Genomic DNA, 17,275 nt, shown 5'->3' with positions numbered 1-17,275 from the left:
GGAGAAACACGATTGGAGCTGGGCTGGGGCGACTGCGCACATGCCCACAGAGAGGGCTCTGCGTGCCACAGGTTCGCCATCACGGGCCTAAATCTACACTTTAGCTGATAGACTGTCCCCAAACTGCTGTTAACAATCTCCAGAGTCCCTATAGGATATCATTTTAATATGTCAGATAAATACAAGGGAATTATCATCTTACATTTTATTTAATACATTAAACCGTAATTAAATCTAAGTTTAAATCAAATTTAGCTTTTGTTCTTCCCCTTAACCCACTTTTTAAAGTACAGCTGCTGCACATAATTCATAGGTTCAGTAGGGTGTTCACCTCAAATGTATTAAGTTTATAATTCATAAATTCATTACTATTAATTTCAGTTACGGCTATTCTCACGTTTCTAAGCATGCCTCTCCTTGTCAAGCAATGCTTGTTTATGGTTCCAGTGTATGCCTTATATTTGAGCAAATTATTCTTTCAATCTTGTTTGCCTATCTCCTTAGGAATTACAAATTCCATGCAGCAAATATAATAAAATATAGCATGAAATTAGTAATAATTATGAGATCAAAATATATTTATGAATTTCTTTTCTTTTTCTGTTTTAATGCCCTGTTGGGAAAAAAGAAAGTAGTGTCAAAATGGAATGGAATGTACACTTATTCATGTCTAGACTTGCCAGATACTGACAATTTCGGATGCTTCCTCCCACTGGATCTACAGTAAAAGGCTTCTTTGAAAAGTGTGGTGCCCCTCAGAATAGAAACCAGAACAAGCCTGAATTTCACTTCCAAAATCATAAGACTGGAATTCCTTTCTGCATTCTGAGAAATGCGGATAGAAAAAGTAATATGAATATATATTGAGAACAGAGTCAGTTGCAAGGCATAGCAAGACCAGCCATTAAATAGCCTCAAACCAGTGAAGCAAAAACGAAAAATAACCCCTCCTATTCCAGTATTGCCACTGTTTTCGTTTTTTTTTTCCAGAGCTTATTAGCAAGCCAGAAATAAAATGGAGTATTTCTTTTTTATATATCTATAAAAAAATTATTACGTACATATTAAAAACATTGGACACAGTGTGGCCATCCTGGTTTTATCATATCCATACATATTTTTTTAACAACAACAAATATAATTACTACCTACCATACATTGCTACTACCCCTTGACTTCATTTGCATAGTTGTCAAAATATTGCCCCATGTCAGTTCTGCAAACTTTAACTTTTTTTCGTTCCAACTCCTTTTCTCCTTTTCAGCCATTGGTACAATTTGTTCCAAATTTTATAGTATTCTGTCTCAACCTTATTTTTAAGTTCTAGTGTCAGCCTATCAATTTCTGCACATGTCAGAATTTTCTTTATTATTTCTTCTTCTGGGGGGATTTCCTCCTTTTTCCAGTATTGAGCATAAATCAGTCTTGGTGCTAAAAAAAAAATGGGGATATTTCTTGATGGTGAGAGTCTTGTCCTGGTGCCTACAAAATTTTGACTGATAGCATTAAAAGTAATTTAAATTCTAAATTTTCAGTCACTTAACTGTTCAGAACTGTTAGACCTAGCAGCTAATAAACAGCATATATTTAGTAGATTCACTAGTCCTACAAGTGCAAATATGATGAAGCATCTCTGAACAAGGTATCTTCATTTTTCCTTTAGATGGCTACTTGATTTATCAGAATTACATGCAGCTATAGTTTACTTTTTGCTTCTTTTGTGTCCCTCATATTATATAGCATCACTTTGAAGGGGCTTTGGAGTCAAGATCTACATTTGTCCTTTGAATGGCATGTCGCAACCAAAGTGGATGAACCTACATTTCAATTTAAAGTTCAGTTAAAATGTATTTCATTTTTTTCATATACTAATAGAATTACTATCCATGTGTTAATAACTTCTCCCTTATGTCATCTAAATAATTATAATTTGATAGTAACTTTTGAGCCATAGAAACCACATATCTGCCTGGAGTATAGAGACATTACTGATCGCCCTTCTCTGCCTCTTCCCCCAGGAAAGTTTATCAAAACACTGCTGTGTCATATCAATGTGTTTTTAAGATATACAGATAGTCCTTGACATACGACCATTTGTTTAGTGACTGTCCAAAATTACAACACTTGGTTATTTTCTTGAAGACATTTCAATACTCAAACTAGGTAACTGCTAGTCATCAATGGTGCTGAAAAAAGTGATTTACAAACCAGTCCTTGCACTTAACAACCATCACAACATTACCACAGTCACATGATCAAAATTTGGACACTTGACAGTCAGCATGTGTTTATGACAGTTGCAGCATCCCATGTTTACCTAATCACCATTTGTGATCTTCCCATCCAGCTTCTGACAAGCAGAGTCAAGGGAGGAAGCCAGATTCACTCAAAGACCATGAGATTCACTTAACAATGATGATTCATTTAACAACTGAAGCAAAAAAAAAAGTCATTAAATCGGTAGTGTGTTTCACTTAACGACCACCTTGCTTAGTTTCGGCTCCAGTTGTGGTTTTAAGTTGAGGACTACATATATTTGTGAGGAGGAAGAAAATTATAGAAAGCTTTCTTGTCACATGTGACATGAAGAAACACATCCCCATTGCTATTTCCATTAAACTACTTATTCCTTTGGATGACATTCTGAAAATGTCATGGTGGGTGGAATAAGGAATTTTCACTCAGCTGTAGACTTGGGTCTATTTATTCTATGTATGATGGCATCTCTTATGTGGACCCATTTCACTCAGGCTTTCAACCAGGAAATAGGATTAACACTGTTCAGTCAGCTGGTGAATGACTGGAACTGGAAATTGGGCAAAAAAATTGTTGTGCTATTGATTCTCTTGAACATTTTTGCAGTGCTCAGTTCTATATGTTTGTGAGATAACATAAGCAGAGCAATAAATATCTCTTCAGAAAATCAAGCCCATATTCAATCTAGCAGACGTTTTGTCATTTTGATGCACCTGGATAAATTGCTTTATTGCAGACAAAAAAAAAAATATCCAGCAGGCAGCCTGCATATTGCAGAATGTAGAATTATATGCCTGAATTATGAATGAATGACAGAGGCAGAGATTAAATCCTAAGCATTTTTTTCTCACCTTGTTGCATTAACTGTCTATTACTTATTTTTCCCCAGCCTTCAGTTTAGCAGGCAGCTGGCCTGAACTATGTTGGTTCCTTCATCACCACTGTCACCTCTTATATTGTCTCCCTTCCTATTTTCTCCTTCCTATTTAAAGGTGCCAGATGGCTCTTCCCCCTCCCTCAGTTTGTGGGAGACTGAAGGGCATTGTGTCTCCTTGTCTGTTTCCATATCTTTGCCAACTGGAAGCTGACAAAGCCCCTTCAAAGTCTGTACTCCTTCATTCTGCCTAAGGATCTTAATAATACATATAAATCATATTTCTTCTTTGGCTGCAATAAGAGAGAATTTCCTATTTTGTCCCAATCTCCACTTCCAGTTGACTCCTCATAGCAGAGCTTAGTTTCCATCTTATCTATTTTCTTCATTAGGAATATTGCCCATTTCAAAACTTCCTTTTGAATGGGATAATCTTCATCTCTTATTAGTTAATTGTACAGATGTCCCCTTTTCCATCCCCCAAACAGGTTACTTCTCTCTTAGAGTCAGAACTGCAGATTATTGCCAAAGATAGAATGGGTCACCAATTAGGTCATTTGGTTATAAAGGTATGTCAGAGAAAGTACAGAGCATGAATGTTGTCAATCACATCCCATGGCATTTCTATGTCTGGGTAACTCTGCCAATGAATCATGTCTTCTAGGTCTGGTCTTTTTGCAGTGAAACTCTAAAATACATTCCATGCCAATTCTTCTTCCCTTATCCCATAACAAAAACTGAATAGCGGTTCAAAGATGCACAAGGGAGGAAAGAATCTGCGTGTGGCTGGAAACTGCAGAATAATGTCTATAGTATTGATCTATGCAAGTATGGCAAATGGTTCAATAAACTTGCATCTAGTTTCTTAGTCTGTTGGGTGACAGAGAGAAATCTGATACAAAGCCAGATGTGACCTTCAGCAACAATGGAGGAAGGGAGGGAAATGCTTCCTGCTGCTATCTGTCAATAGAACACTTGCACAAGTGTTCAACTGGTGTGATCCAGTTGATCCATGAAAAGGTACTAAGAGATTCAGCATTCCTGGGAAAGGGGGGAGGCAAAATGGGTATAGATGTACCGTAGGTAATAGGTAGTAACCATAGGTGGCCTGAAATGGCAACATCTGAGTAGAGGCATTTTTGGAGTTATTATAAATGAACACAATAATAGATAAAAAATCACGCCAGTTGTTTTATATATAGTTTACATAGAGTTGGAGACTTGATTTTAGTGACATTTATCCACCATAAATAGCACATAAGCCCATAACTGGTAGATCAGTTAAAAAAGTGCAACAGTCCACTTGGTTTCCTAACAAGAAACTTGTTTTTGCAAAAAGAAACACAGTCTTGATACAACTCAATATGTTGCTTTATTGAAGATAAGATCATAATCGTAATCGTAAATGTATTTGTCAAGCATATATAAGATAACAGGTAAAAGTATAAACATAATTTGAATACATGAAAAGATATTGGTTACACTTATACATAAGACTGAGCTAAACTTTTTCCTCCCACCTTTTTGAGTTAATGGATTCTTGGCTGTTCTTTTCCAAATTTTAAGACTGAAAGACACCTGGTCTATGTTTTACATAAGCGATCCAATTTATGGCTTGCCAGTTTTGACTGTTTTATTGTCTTGGTGTTCTTACAGACTAGTTCAGTCTTAGGGACTCAATTGTTGCAGCCTTTCCAGAGATACACGTTTATTCCTGGATATTAAGACAATTCTGGAACATATTGCTTGATTGAAGCTACCAACAGCAGTCCCATTATTCCAAAATATGCAAGTGACATTTTTTTGAGGACCTGTTTTTAGAGGTGTAGGGTATGCAATTATTACATTGGTTCCAAATTAGAGGAATGCCTTTTTATGCTAAGATTACTTCCGAGTTTATTAGTGTAGCAGAATTTGATTAGATTTTAATTTATGTTTTAATATTGTTTTTATATGAATGTTCTTGTATATATTTTTTTAATTTGTTATCAATTCGTGAACACATGATATAGCTTATTACTACATTTTGTTGCATGTGCAGTTATTTTGATGGAGTTTTCATTGTTTGATATTTAATTTTCATTTTATTATTGTAGGTCATACAAAGTCATCTGAGTTGAATGATTTATAATTGTTTGTAAATAAATATTATTTCCAAATAAGAATTCCCAGATAATCTGGCATATACAAGCTATCCCCAATTTGACACTCTTCAGATGCTTTGAATTATAACTTCCATGATGAACATGTTGACTGGAAATCCACTTGTGCTCTTTGCTTCAGTGTATAATTGTTAAAACCTTTTGGAATATTTCTGTATGTGATTTCTTGAAAGAATACATGTTCTACTCTAGGAGCCAGAAGTGAATTAATTTGTTGCCTGAAGTTTTGTCCCAGTGAGTTTTCTGCTTTGCATGTACTTTTTACTCTAGCTTTGTAGTTTTAATGTACATGTAATCTGGATTATGCAAGCTTATCCTGTCCTACATAGTTGGCACTACATGCAAACATACAAGAGCACAACATCTTAGCAGAAGATTAATTCATGCACATACCTTGCCCTGTCAATGTGATAGGCTTTTTACTCTTTGTTGCAGGCAAGTTCTCCCAACAATGCCTCCATCTCAGTGTCAACCTGTTGCTGAGTCAGGCTAAAGTAGGATGGAGGTGAGCTGGCAGGAAATGCTGGTGTTTTCCACTGGAAAATGGAACATTTTATGTTGCAGGAAGGAAAAATGGAAGATGAGGACCTGCAAGGCTCCAGTTGATCTATTGCCAGTTCCCCTTCTCCCCTTTGGCTTCAGGGCTGTATGTCTCCATGACCATCTGTGCTTTAGCTGCTGGAAAGAATAGATCTTCATATGGCAGCCAATTTTTTTTTTCAGTAAGGGGAATATCAAGGTCTTCCACAAGGTCAATAATACCCTTTGTGCACACAAAAAATAAAGAGATCAGCTATCCTAATTGCAGCTATGCATTAGCAAAACTTCCAATGGCAGTTCCTAGAACTTCCCTTTTCTTTGTCCTCATTCAAGTGCACCACTTCCTGTATGGTCCTCAAAGTCAACCCACTTCCTTCCAGGCAATGTAAATTTTCCTGGAGCTGATCTCTTCCACTTCTCAGGAAGGGGGCATTCACCTTAGCTGCTGCCAATCTTTCTACAGAAAAGAAGAGGTAGTTGGATTGACTTTTTGAAATGATGGTAGTGCCGGGGCTTCTAGCAAGTACTCTGCATATGAATGAATTGGTTGTGACACTGCAAGGCAGACCTATTGTGCTATAGCCAGTAGCCTTCCTGCCATAGCTCTTGATAGGAAGTCTCTGCCAATCTAATCTCAGACATCTGGCTATAGGAATGCACGGGGACAGTGCTTTTCCAGAAAACATACTTATCTCTCATCACAAAAATGGGAGGACAGCACACTGCTGGGCTGGGGTAAGCCCAAAGTGTGCTGTGTTGGGCTCTATCTTTGGACCTGGCTGTTGTTCCAGGCTTCAAGTGAGTGGAATTATTTGAGCATAATTTTTTTGTGGAGAGATTGGTATCCCATTTGAACTGCCCATAACTGTAGCTTGTTTCTTGAATCAGAGCAAAAGTACCTGCTTCAATTTAACTCTGCTTGTTTTGCTTCTCTTTTCCTTGCCAGGAAGAATTGATAAAAAGTGAGTAGGAGGAAACTAAGAGCAAGAGTTTATATAAACATTTGTCTGGTTTTCAATTTTGTAGAAACTCATTTAACTCCAATCTTCTGGATTTCAAAAGAAGACACAATATGTTATGTGGAGCTTTTTCTTTTATTTCTGGACTGTAACAAAGTGCTCATGATCAAACATATGAACAGCTTAACTTTAGATTCTGAAACATGATGACACATTTGCTTTTTGCAACATAAGTATATTGGCAAATAGAACATTTAAAATCTGGATGTTGTTGTAAGAGGTGGAATGTTGCTGATACCTACATTTTTGTCCATCTGCTCCTGCATATTGTTGCATCATTCCAATCAGTATATCTATATATTCTTGCACAAGGAGACAATCTATCACTTGCAAGGTAATTCTGTACAGTGTAGAATAGAACGTATTCCCTTAGGTAATACGCATAGGAATTAATAGTCTGATACACACACACACACACACACACACACACACACACACACACACCTACACACACACCTACTAAATGCTCATTAGGAGTTATTTCTAGGAAAGCATATTGTAAGATTGCAGTCATACTGCAACTTCAGTCATACTGTCAAGTGGTCACAGAATTATTGATTGATTTCATAAAGCAAACAAACCCTGGAATTTATGAGGAAATACGTATTTCAGTTTCATAATTTCTATGGCCTTTAATTAGCACCTTCCTCATTTTGCTTTGGAGAAGTACATACAAACTGAACTTCTTAATACACTTATTTTGTAAAACCAATGTCATTTGCTAAAACACTCATTTCACCCAGACATGCCCAAATAATTAAGAAGGGATGTGACATTTTAGAACTACTACCAAAATAATATTTGCTGGTTGTAGGCTGTAATGATTTCCAGATTTTGTGAAATGATATCACCATTGTCCTGCTAAGCCATATGTTTCTAGCTTGCTAAAAGGTTGAAATGCCTGCAAGTGATGTTTCTGATGTGAAAACTGTAGGAGTTAATTTTTCGTCCTCTGGCTGTTTAGAGCTCTGTGCTACTGCAGAATAGTGGATGCATTTAAAATGACCTACACAAGCCCTGGAGTCATTTTGGATCCCATCCAATAATACTTCGTTACTTCCTCCAGATTCTTAACTAAGCTTTCAATGATATCATGCATGGGGTTTTCAAGAAAGAATGGACCACTTTTCTAAGTCTTGGTTTGAAAAAAAAACATGTAGGTTACACCCTTCATCACAAATTATGCAGTCCTGCAATCAAGGAGCTTTTAAAAATGCATTGCCTAGATATTGGAGCCAAGTTGAAAAAGACAACAGAAAAGGAAGGGGAAAAATCTCTCCATTAAACATTTCCATGTACTCCTCCCCATCTCTTTCACAGAAAATACATGCCAGCAAAAAAGGGAGAGATTTGGCCGCAGCCCATTAATTTAGTACCCTTTTTGCACAGATAGGCTTTTATCTCTTTGAAATATTACTCGTATTACTATCATCATCATCCTCTCCATCATCATCTTTTACAGCTTGGAAGTTTTAGGTATTTTCATTATTGGCATAACTTTTCTAAGATCATAAATTTTTGAAGAATTACTTTATTCTTTGCTTTCTTCTCTTCCCACCTTTTAATAACTGGAAAGTTAATTCATTTTCTGTTGGCTCAGCAGGTGAATAATACATCTCTGGTCATATTCTCATCTTCCCCTGCCATAAACCATGTCCTTTTTAACTTCATGTTTTAGAAGCTTTTCAGAAACCTATAAAGTATTGCATGCAGATAGTGTGAAACCCAAAGGAAAAGTTCCATAGATTATCTCCAGACGGTTAAATGTAGGTGCTTTGTCACAATTTTGTGGAAAGGTGACTTTGTGTCCAACTAAAGGGAGCATAAAAGACCTGCAAGATCTGAGATCCTGCTGTGCTGTTTCCCTCTAATTTGTACAGTAACTGGGAGCCAGTGTGAGTTGTTTGGTTTTGTTTTGTTTTTGTTTTCCTGGCTGATGTCTGCTCGCTGAGCGCAAAGTCACAAAATCACATTCTGTCCTACACATTGGCAAAAAAAAATCAAAACACTAAATACAAGCTGGGTGGATACGACCTTGTAGATGACCCTCACTCTGTCAAGGACCTTGGAGTACTCATCTCAAATGGTGTAAGTGCCAGAGCGCACTGTAACAACATTGCCAAAAAAGCATTAAAAGTTGTTAACTTAATCTTGCGTAGCTTCTTCTCCGGTAATATTGAACTGCAAAACAGGGCATACAAAACTTTTGCTAGACTAATTCTTGAATACAGCTCATCTGTCTGGAACCCGTACTGCATATTGGACATTAATACAATCAAACGAGTCCAGAGATATTTCATGAGAAGAGTCCTCCACTCCTCAGCTCGCAATAGAATACCTTATGCCACCAGACTTCAAATTTTGGGATTAGACAGTTTAGAACTTCGCCGTCTTCGGTCAGACCTAAGCGTAACACATAAAATTATCTGCTACAATGTCCTTACCTGTCAATGACTACTTCAGCTTCAACCACAACAATACATGAGCACACAATAGATACAAACTTGTAGTAAACTGCACTAAACTTGTTTGCAGAAAATACTACTTCAGTAAATGAATCATTAATGCCTGGAATGCACTACCTGACTGTGGTTTCTTCTCCAAACCCACAAAACTTTAACTTTAGACTGTCTACTGTCGACCTCACCCGATTCCTAAGAGGTCTCTAAGGGGCGTGCATAAGCGCACCATTCTACCATTCTACCATTCCTGTCCTAATGTTCCCTTTTATATGTATCCATTTCATGTATTCATAATTATGTTTATACTTATATCTGTTACTTATTACATACTTTACTAAATAAATAAAATAAAATAATAAATAAAATAAAATAAAGAGAAGGGACTAAGGCTGCATCTGCCTCACTCCTCAAGGTACTAGGTAAAGTTTTTTCCCAGCCAACAGCTCAGTCTCATCCAGGATTCTTGGAAAAGGCCAAACTGGTTAGGAGTTCATGACCCAAATGAGGAGTGCCAAGGGGAAAGCTTGGTGATGAAAAAGGGCAGTGGACGAAATTCTAACTACCCATCTTCAGAGTTCAGCTACAGGGTCAAGAAGTCAGGGTTCCATGCTCTATAAAATTATGCCATAGGCACTATCTTTTCAATTTAACCGTTCCTAAAGAAAAATAATACCATTGCCAACAACATGAACATGTAGAAATCCTACAGGTATGAAGGTGTTTTCCAGTTTATTGTAGAGAGTATGAAATCTATGATTCCTTGCCTTTTGAGCATAAGTCAAATAATATTAATTACTTTGATATCCAAAGCCATAATCAACACTGATAGAATATCCACTCTTGCCCTCACTGCAGCAAGAATGGAGTTGGCATAAACTGAATTGGTATATTTAATCCTACAAAAATATGTAAGATGTCCTATCATATTTACAATTTAGAGTTGTAAATTATTGTAAATGCTAACACTGTAGTCCAAGAATAATTTCTTTTTTTAGACTCCACCCCAAGAAAAGTTAGCCTGATTTTAGCAATTTGATGCCTAGGTATTCGCCCCCCAAAAATGATTCTAATTCTGTAACTCCCTAATATGTATGTGTTGTATACTTTAGTTGAAATGTACAAGTGTTATACTGTATATTTTGTTTTACTGTTTGCAGGATTTTAGATAATGGGCTGTGTGCAATGTAAGGATAAAGAAGCAACAAAACTGACCGATGAGAGGGATGGTAGTTTAAACCAGAGTTCGGGTTATCGCTATGGAACAGATCCTACCCCTCAGCATTACCCAAGTTTTGGTGTGACTTCAATTCCAAACTACAACAATTTCCCCACAGCTGGAGGACAAGGATTGACGGTCTTCGGTGGTGTTAATTCTTCATCACATACTGGTACATTGCGTACAAGAGGAGGAACAGGTGAATAATAACAACAAGAACTGCATCCATTCCCTTTCTAAAGCATGTTTATGTTCCTCAATAAGAAAAAATAATCAGTGTAGATTTCTTCTTTAAATCCCTTTGCCTTTATCTCAGACATACTTCTTGAAAATATTATCAGAGTTCACCAGTGTATTAATTCAGATGTGCACATACTTATTATTCATACTCCGGTGTCATTGTTTGCTTCCCTACTGGCAAAAATCAGTCATATAGGTTTAGTAGATATTATTTTCTCATCATGTATGTTCAATATACCGAGCCCAACATTCTTATGGAATCAGTTCTTATACAAGTTTTGAAAACATATTTTCTTCTAGATTTAAGATTTAATTTTCTATAACTTCTGAAGCAGCATAAGAACTTAAAGGCTATATAGATAATAACATTGAAGTTCATTTTGCTTGTTGCTGATACCAACCATGGAATTAATAGTTGAACCTAAATAAAATATCAGTGTATGCATTAACCCAGGACACTAAGTTGTGGTGTGATACCAGCAGGCCAGCATCTATAACACACTAAGCCATTAACCATGATTTACAAATTATAGTGGCTATGCTCCTACAACATACTATGCCAAAGCCAAACAAACCATGTTATTATTTTGTATGGTGTATGATTGTATTCCTATAGATATCCAGAATAAAGAGATGGTGTTTGTTTCTTAGGTTTATGCTCCATGGTCATCTAATGATGTTGTGAGCTTATGATGCTTGTAAGCTCATTATTAAGTTGCATTCTTGGAAATAAATATAGTGCTGGAAGTTGTCAGTTTAATTTGCAATATGCCAAGATATGATTTATTAATTCAAATTTATATTCTTCTCGAATATGCAAAGGAAAATGGGGGAGGGAAAGAGCCTTACAGATGTGGTAGTAATAAATGTGATTAATTCACTAAATAAATGAAGAGCCTGACCCAGCACCAAAACAAGTATCCACTGACACATTGGTGCCCTGCAAACCACATTAGAATCTCCAGTTCTGCTGGACAACATTAATCAAAGATAATACATACAAAGCACTTTAGAAAAAGATAGCATTAGAATTTATATAGTGTATATATAACCAAATGTTTTGGGCTTCCTATGCAAAATGCTGTGTGAAAAATAAAATGAGAGGTTCAAATTTATCTTTTCCTTCTTCCATTATGAAAAAAAAAATGAAATAATGAATTTGTTTTAAAAACACTGCAATTTGTAAAAGTTGCATTCACTTTTATTATCTTTCTATAGGTGTAACTCTTTTTGTAGCTCTATATGATTATGAAGCAAGAACAGAAGATGATTTAAGTTTTCATAAAGGAGAAAAATTCCAGATACTTAACAATTCGTAAGTTCTGTTTACTATATGACTTACTTTTTAATGCCTAGATGGTTTGTTCCCTTGATTGCAATGATGTATTAAATTCTATTTTGTGATATTAAGAAATGTTCCATATCAGGCAGGACATTTAGATTATTGATTATTTAAGATAATAAAAGAGGAGAGAAAATAGTTACTCGTTAATTATGCTGGAGCTATTGCTACTATTACTTTGATGAGTAACAGTATTCACTTATAAATAAATAAAATCAGTAATATTGTAGATGTCTGATGTATGTAACATGGGGGGGATAGATTAATTTTCTCCCTATATCTTCATGTCTTTCAAATTTATTGCCATTCATCTAAATAATGTGTTTCCATCAAATCACATACAAAAAACAAGAGCTGTTCACCCTTATATTATCTTGGTAGCTGATGAGAGGAACTTTTGAACTGAGTTACTTCGCTGGTCATTGGTCATAAATATTGATTGATTGATCATAGAACAGAAAGAATCTGGTGTTCCAGAGAAGGGGCTGACAAAATCTGCATCATGATGCAAACTCCATGCCTCAAGCAGATTTTATGATCTAACATTTTGTCGTTTTGATGTTATTGTAGTTAGTTATGGACATCTACGAAGAGGAATAATCTGGACTCTTCTATCTTTTAGCTGGCCTTGACTTGCTAGGATTAATATTTCTATCCTAGATTGGAAATTAAAATAAATGTAGAAATACTGAAAACAAGGCCGTTAAGAATTTCTAAAAATGCAGTGTTTATTTTAAAACATTTTTTTTAAAAAACCCTACAACGTCGATCAAAAGGTCGGCAGTTCAGCGGTTCAAATCCCTACTGCCGTGTAACAGGGTTACTTGTCCCAGCTTCTGCCAACCTAGCAGTTCAAAAGTACATAAAAAATGCAAGTAGAAAAATAGGGACCACCTTTGGTGGGAAGATAACAGCGTTCCATGCGCCTTTGGTGTTTAATCATGCTGGCCACATGACAACGCAGACGTCTTCGGACAGCGCTGGCTCTTTGGCTTTGAAACGGAGATGGCACCGCCCCCTAGAGTCAGGAACGACTAGCACATATGTGCAAGGGGAACATTTCCCTTTCCCTTACAGTGTTAAAATATTTCTTAAATGCATAATGTGCTTCTTGTTTATATAGTGGCAATTCCATCCTTGAAATATTAATAAAGATTCTGAAAATCAAAACAGTATTTTTCCAGAGATAACAGGCTGATTATAAAACTGAACTAAAAAACAAAGTAATTTGTGGAATATTCCATGATTCCTTATGCCTAAACATCTTTGCTGGTTATGTAAGCATAGTTGGTTGAACTAAAACTTACTTTAAGAATAACATCATTTTCATAATCATATTTTGATTATAAATTTTCATTTATGTCTGCTTTCTTTATGCGTCAAAATGGTCCTGTTGTTAAAGTTAACAAACTTGAATAATAAGCAATTTTATTACAGTTTTCTAAATCTGCAGTAGGGCTATCCAGATTTACATAACAGTACATAATAGTATATAATTAATATTAGTTTTTTATTGGGGATATTAGAGTTTCCATAATTATGCTGGCAAAATGCCCAAAGGATGCCTAATCATTTTTCCCCATGTTGTGCTGGATATATTTTTTTTTATTCCAGTTTCTTTTTTAAAGTTCAACTTTAAACATTTTCAGTCTTTTGTCAGTCATTTCAGAGTGCAGTAGTTTGAAAATCAGTGAAATTACACAAGCAGGCATCTTTTCAAGAGAGCTATGGAATCCACCCACACTGTTACATTCTTTTAACATGGAAGCAAACTGTACAAACACAGCAATACCAGTTAATGCTTGCTTTCTCTGTTTTCTGAATGATTCTGTGTTATAACCTGGCACAAACCACAGTGTGTTATGGCTGTTATAAAAGATCTCCATCTAGTGGAATTTCTAGGCAGTAGTACCAAAAGAAAAATACATTCCATTGTCTGTTTCTTTAATTATGAATGCTCAAAAAGGATAGATTATTTTACTGAATCAGGACCAAGGTAGGCATATTATGATGGCTATCTTTAAACCGATGTTGTGTTTTTCTAACTCTTGCTTTGCAGGGAAGGAGATTGGTGGGAAGCCCGATCCCTGACTACCGGAGAAACTGGTTATATTCCTAGTAATTATGTGGCTCCAGTTGACTCCATCCAAGCAGAAGAGTATGTATTTAAAAAAAAATAGGATTGTTTTGGACAGAGAACAGTTAAAACTGTGGTGACTTTCAAGGAATTACCCATTATATTACCTTCCTTTTTCAGCTAAACGCTTGGGTAATTAAAGAAAAGACGGGGGGGGGGTTGAGCTAGCTTTTACTAGATCCGAGTAGAAATATCCAGAATCTTCTGGTCTAGAAATATATCCTTTATAGTGTAGTGGTTTTAAACACACTGAGATTGTAAAGGTTTTATTCTAGTTATCTGCCCAAAGCTAAATTCATAATAAAGGCAGATGGAACAACATTTATTATTTCAGTTTTAAATATCAAAAGTAAAGGAAATATTGAAACCTTTCTAAAAGCAGTATTTGAATAAACATGAACTCCTAGCCCTACAATGCTATCTATAACTTATCAGAAATATTTTTTTGTATTGGATTATGCTGTGCAGTGTTTTACATTGAATTGCTGATTTAGGATTACATGATCATACATAATCAATTGTCAATGGGCCTTTCTGAGGTTATGCCTATCAGTGTGCAAATTAGTCTGACTACAGTTGCCAACTTTTTATATGTTCATCATGTCTCAAGAATCATATTATTAGTGTTGGCTCCTTCTGCTAGTACATCATTATCAGAAATCAAAATTTTACTGCTGGGATAAATCTGCGTATAAGTGTGATGAAGGCACAAGAAAAACTTGAATGATCTTCACAGATGGTCCTTATGCAAGCTTAAGTGTTTTAGATCCTCAAAAAACAATTCCACTTCCAGATAGAAAACTTTTGTTTCTGGCATGTTTGTTCAGATGGTACTTTGGGAAACTTGGGCGAAAAGATGCTGAGAGGCAGCTGCTGTCCTTTGGAAATCCACGAGGAACCTTCTTGATTCGTGAAAGTGAAACCACCAAAGGTAGTAATGCCTATGTTTTAATTAAGAAGCAGAGAAAAAGGCATCAATGAAGGTGATGAACATGCTCAAATGAAACAAAAAATACTATAAGAAAATTAATTTTTCATAATAATTTAAATTTAGTAGAACTTAATAGATAAACATTACATTCAGTTTAGCAATTTAAGTTTAAATTCAGCAGAACCTAGTAGATAAACATCACATTGTGTTTATAAAATCTGTGCTGGATGTGATTGTGTCTTAAGTAAAAAAAATAGCATCTAACTTATGAGTTGACCTTTCAGAAGGCCTTATTTTATTTTATTTTTTTAATTCTGCTCTAAAAATCGAAAGTGGCAAACAATAGTAAAGAGATCTAATTCTGACTATAATGATCAAGGAAGAATTGTAAAAGAACCTCTAAATCAGGGCTGTCAAACTCTTAGCCCGCTGGCTGGATACGTCACGCACTGGCTACGCCCACACCCAGTTTAGTGAAGGGGGGAAGTCCTGATATGTCACGTGACACCGCCGTGACAACATGAGTTTGACCCCCCTGCTCTAAATTGTTCAGCAGTTCAGAATTACTGTAATGCTGTCCTTTTCTGCTTTCCTTAATTTCAAAAAAATTATACTGGATACTCCATTTTTATAGTAACATGCTACCAAAATAATTTAAATAATTTTTGGTTAGAATATTGTATTTATGTATTTATTTACATGTAGCTGTTAAATTTTCTTATTATAGGTGCCTATTCATTGTCTATTCGTGATTGGGATGATATGAAAGGTGATCATGTCAAACATTATAAAATCCGCAAGCTTGACAGTGGAGGATATTACATTACAACCAGGGCGCAGTTTGAAACTCTTCAACAACTTGTTCAGCATTATTCAGGTAACCTTGAAAATTCAGTTGTTAAATAAATTCAGCTTCCTTAAAATAAAAATGCTACTGATATAATGGCTCTCTATTATCTTTTGTTAAATAGAAAACGTTAACGAAATTACAGTCTTCTTTTTTCTTTTGGTCTTTAATTTGGAGATAAATACTTTAGATGAATCTCTGATATTAATATGAACACATAAAGACTCACCATTTTAAAATGTGACTTTTGTTATATAAATCTCAGAGCATTTCTGTACTCCTTCAGTTTCACTAGCAATTTTTTTAATATACCTGCATATATAAACCATAGTTATGGTCATATTAGACCATAGTTATGGTCATATTAATGATGCTCAAAGTTGCGGGCTTTTTTGCTGTAACTCGGAGCACTTAAAAAGAAAGAGCTTCATCCACCTATCATCAGAATACCTTATATGGACTTGCTTAGTTCTTGAATTTTGATAGTTGTTAGCATATTTCTTCTGACAAATTGTACAGATAAAGGCTGTTCCCTCATTCTCTGCAATGCTGGGATTGAAGCTGACAGTAAACAAATCAGGATCATATATAAGAAATTGTTCTTGTCAGCTCATGCCACCTTAAGTAAGTGACAGAACATTCTTTCTTCCTTCCAGTGACCCTCATCATCACCTCATTATGCTTGTATATTCTGATTGAGTACATCTTGTACAATTTAGTACAAGCATTCCACAAATATTATATTCCCCTTTTTCCTTTATTTGACAGCTAATGCTGTAAACAGTGGTGAAATAGAAAGTTTGTAGTTCATGCTCATTGCTTGATATGGCTAAGATCAAACCACACTTAGTGCTATATTTATGCAAGTATGGTTTTGTTGCTGGGGTTTTGTGTGTTTGTGTGCGTGCATGCGTTTCAGTAATTGTTGTCTCATGACAACAGCCTAGACTAGCCTTTGCAGTTTCCTTGGCAAGATTTTTTGGAAGTCATTTGCTACTGCCTTCTTCATTGAGTTAAGAAAAAGTGGTTGACCAATGTCCCCAGCAGGATTGCAATTCATAATCTCCTGGTTTTAGCCTGGTACTTTAACCACTGTACCAAACTGGCTCTAAAGATTGTACATAGTACATTAAAATTACAGAGCTGTCTGTCTGTCAGAATTGTTTTTAGGTAAAGCAAAACAAAACACCACATTCCTAGAAACTTAATTTTTTCTTCATCTAATTAACAAATATTGATGCAAATTATA

At 35.6% G+C, this 17,275-nt stretch overlaps 1 protein-coding gene across 33 annotated transcripts in view; it reads left to right on the top strand.

Moving 5' to 3' along the window:
* The window catches only part of FYN (FYN proto-oncogene, Src family tyrosine kinase), a 120,327-nt gene that overhangs the window by 85,298 nt on the left and 17,754 nt on the right, over positions 1-17,275 (top strand). For 16 of the 33 annotated variants that reach the window (XM_087882657.1, XM_034409185.3, XM_087882662.1 and 13 more), the window contains 5 exons: positions 10,471-10,728; positions 11,988-12,084; positions 14,171-14,269; positions 15,076-15,179; positions 15,907-16,056. In XM_087882657.1, coding sequence (XP_087738783.1) covers positions 10,482-10,728; positions 11,988-12,084; positions 14,171-14,269; positions 15,076-15,179; positions 15,907-16,056 — 697 coding nt within the window. In that variant the 5' untranslated portion in view covers positions 10,471-10,481. Of the gene's footprint in view, positions 1-1,740; positions 1,848-10,470; positions 10,729-11,987; positions 12,085-14,170; positions 14,270-15,075; positions 15,180-15,906; positions 16,057-17,275 lie in introns of all 33 variants that reach the window. The other 17 variants (XM_087882663.1, XM_087882650.1, XM_087882668.1 and 14 more) reach the window with 2 other exon arrangements.

Source organism: Pantherophis guttatus, chromosome 1 (assembly GCF_059756535.1).
Source record: "Pantherophis guttatus breed Tessera chromosome 1, ASM5975653v1, whole genome shotgun sequence".
In the NCBI taxonomy this organism is placed as follows: Eukaryota; Metazoa; Chordata; class Lepidosauria; order Squamata; family Colubridae; genus Pantherophis; species Pantherophis guttatus.
Note: the sequence above shows the minus strand (reverse complement) of the source record. Positions and strands in the feature narration are given on the sequence as shown.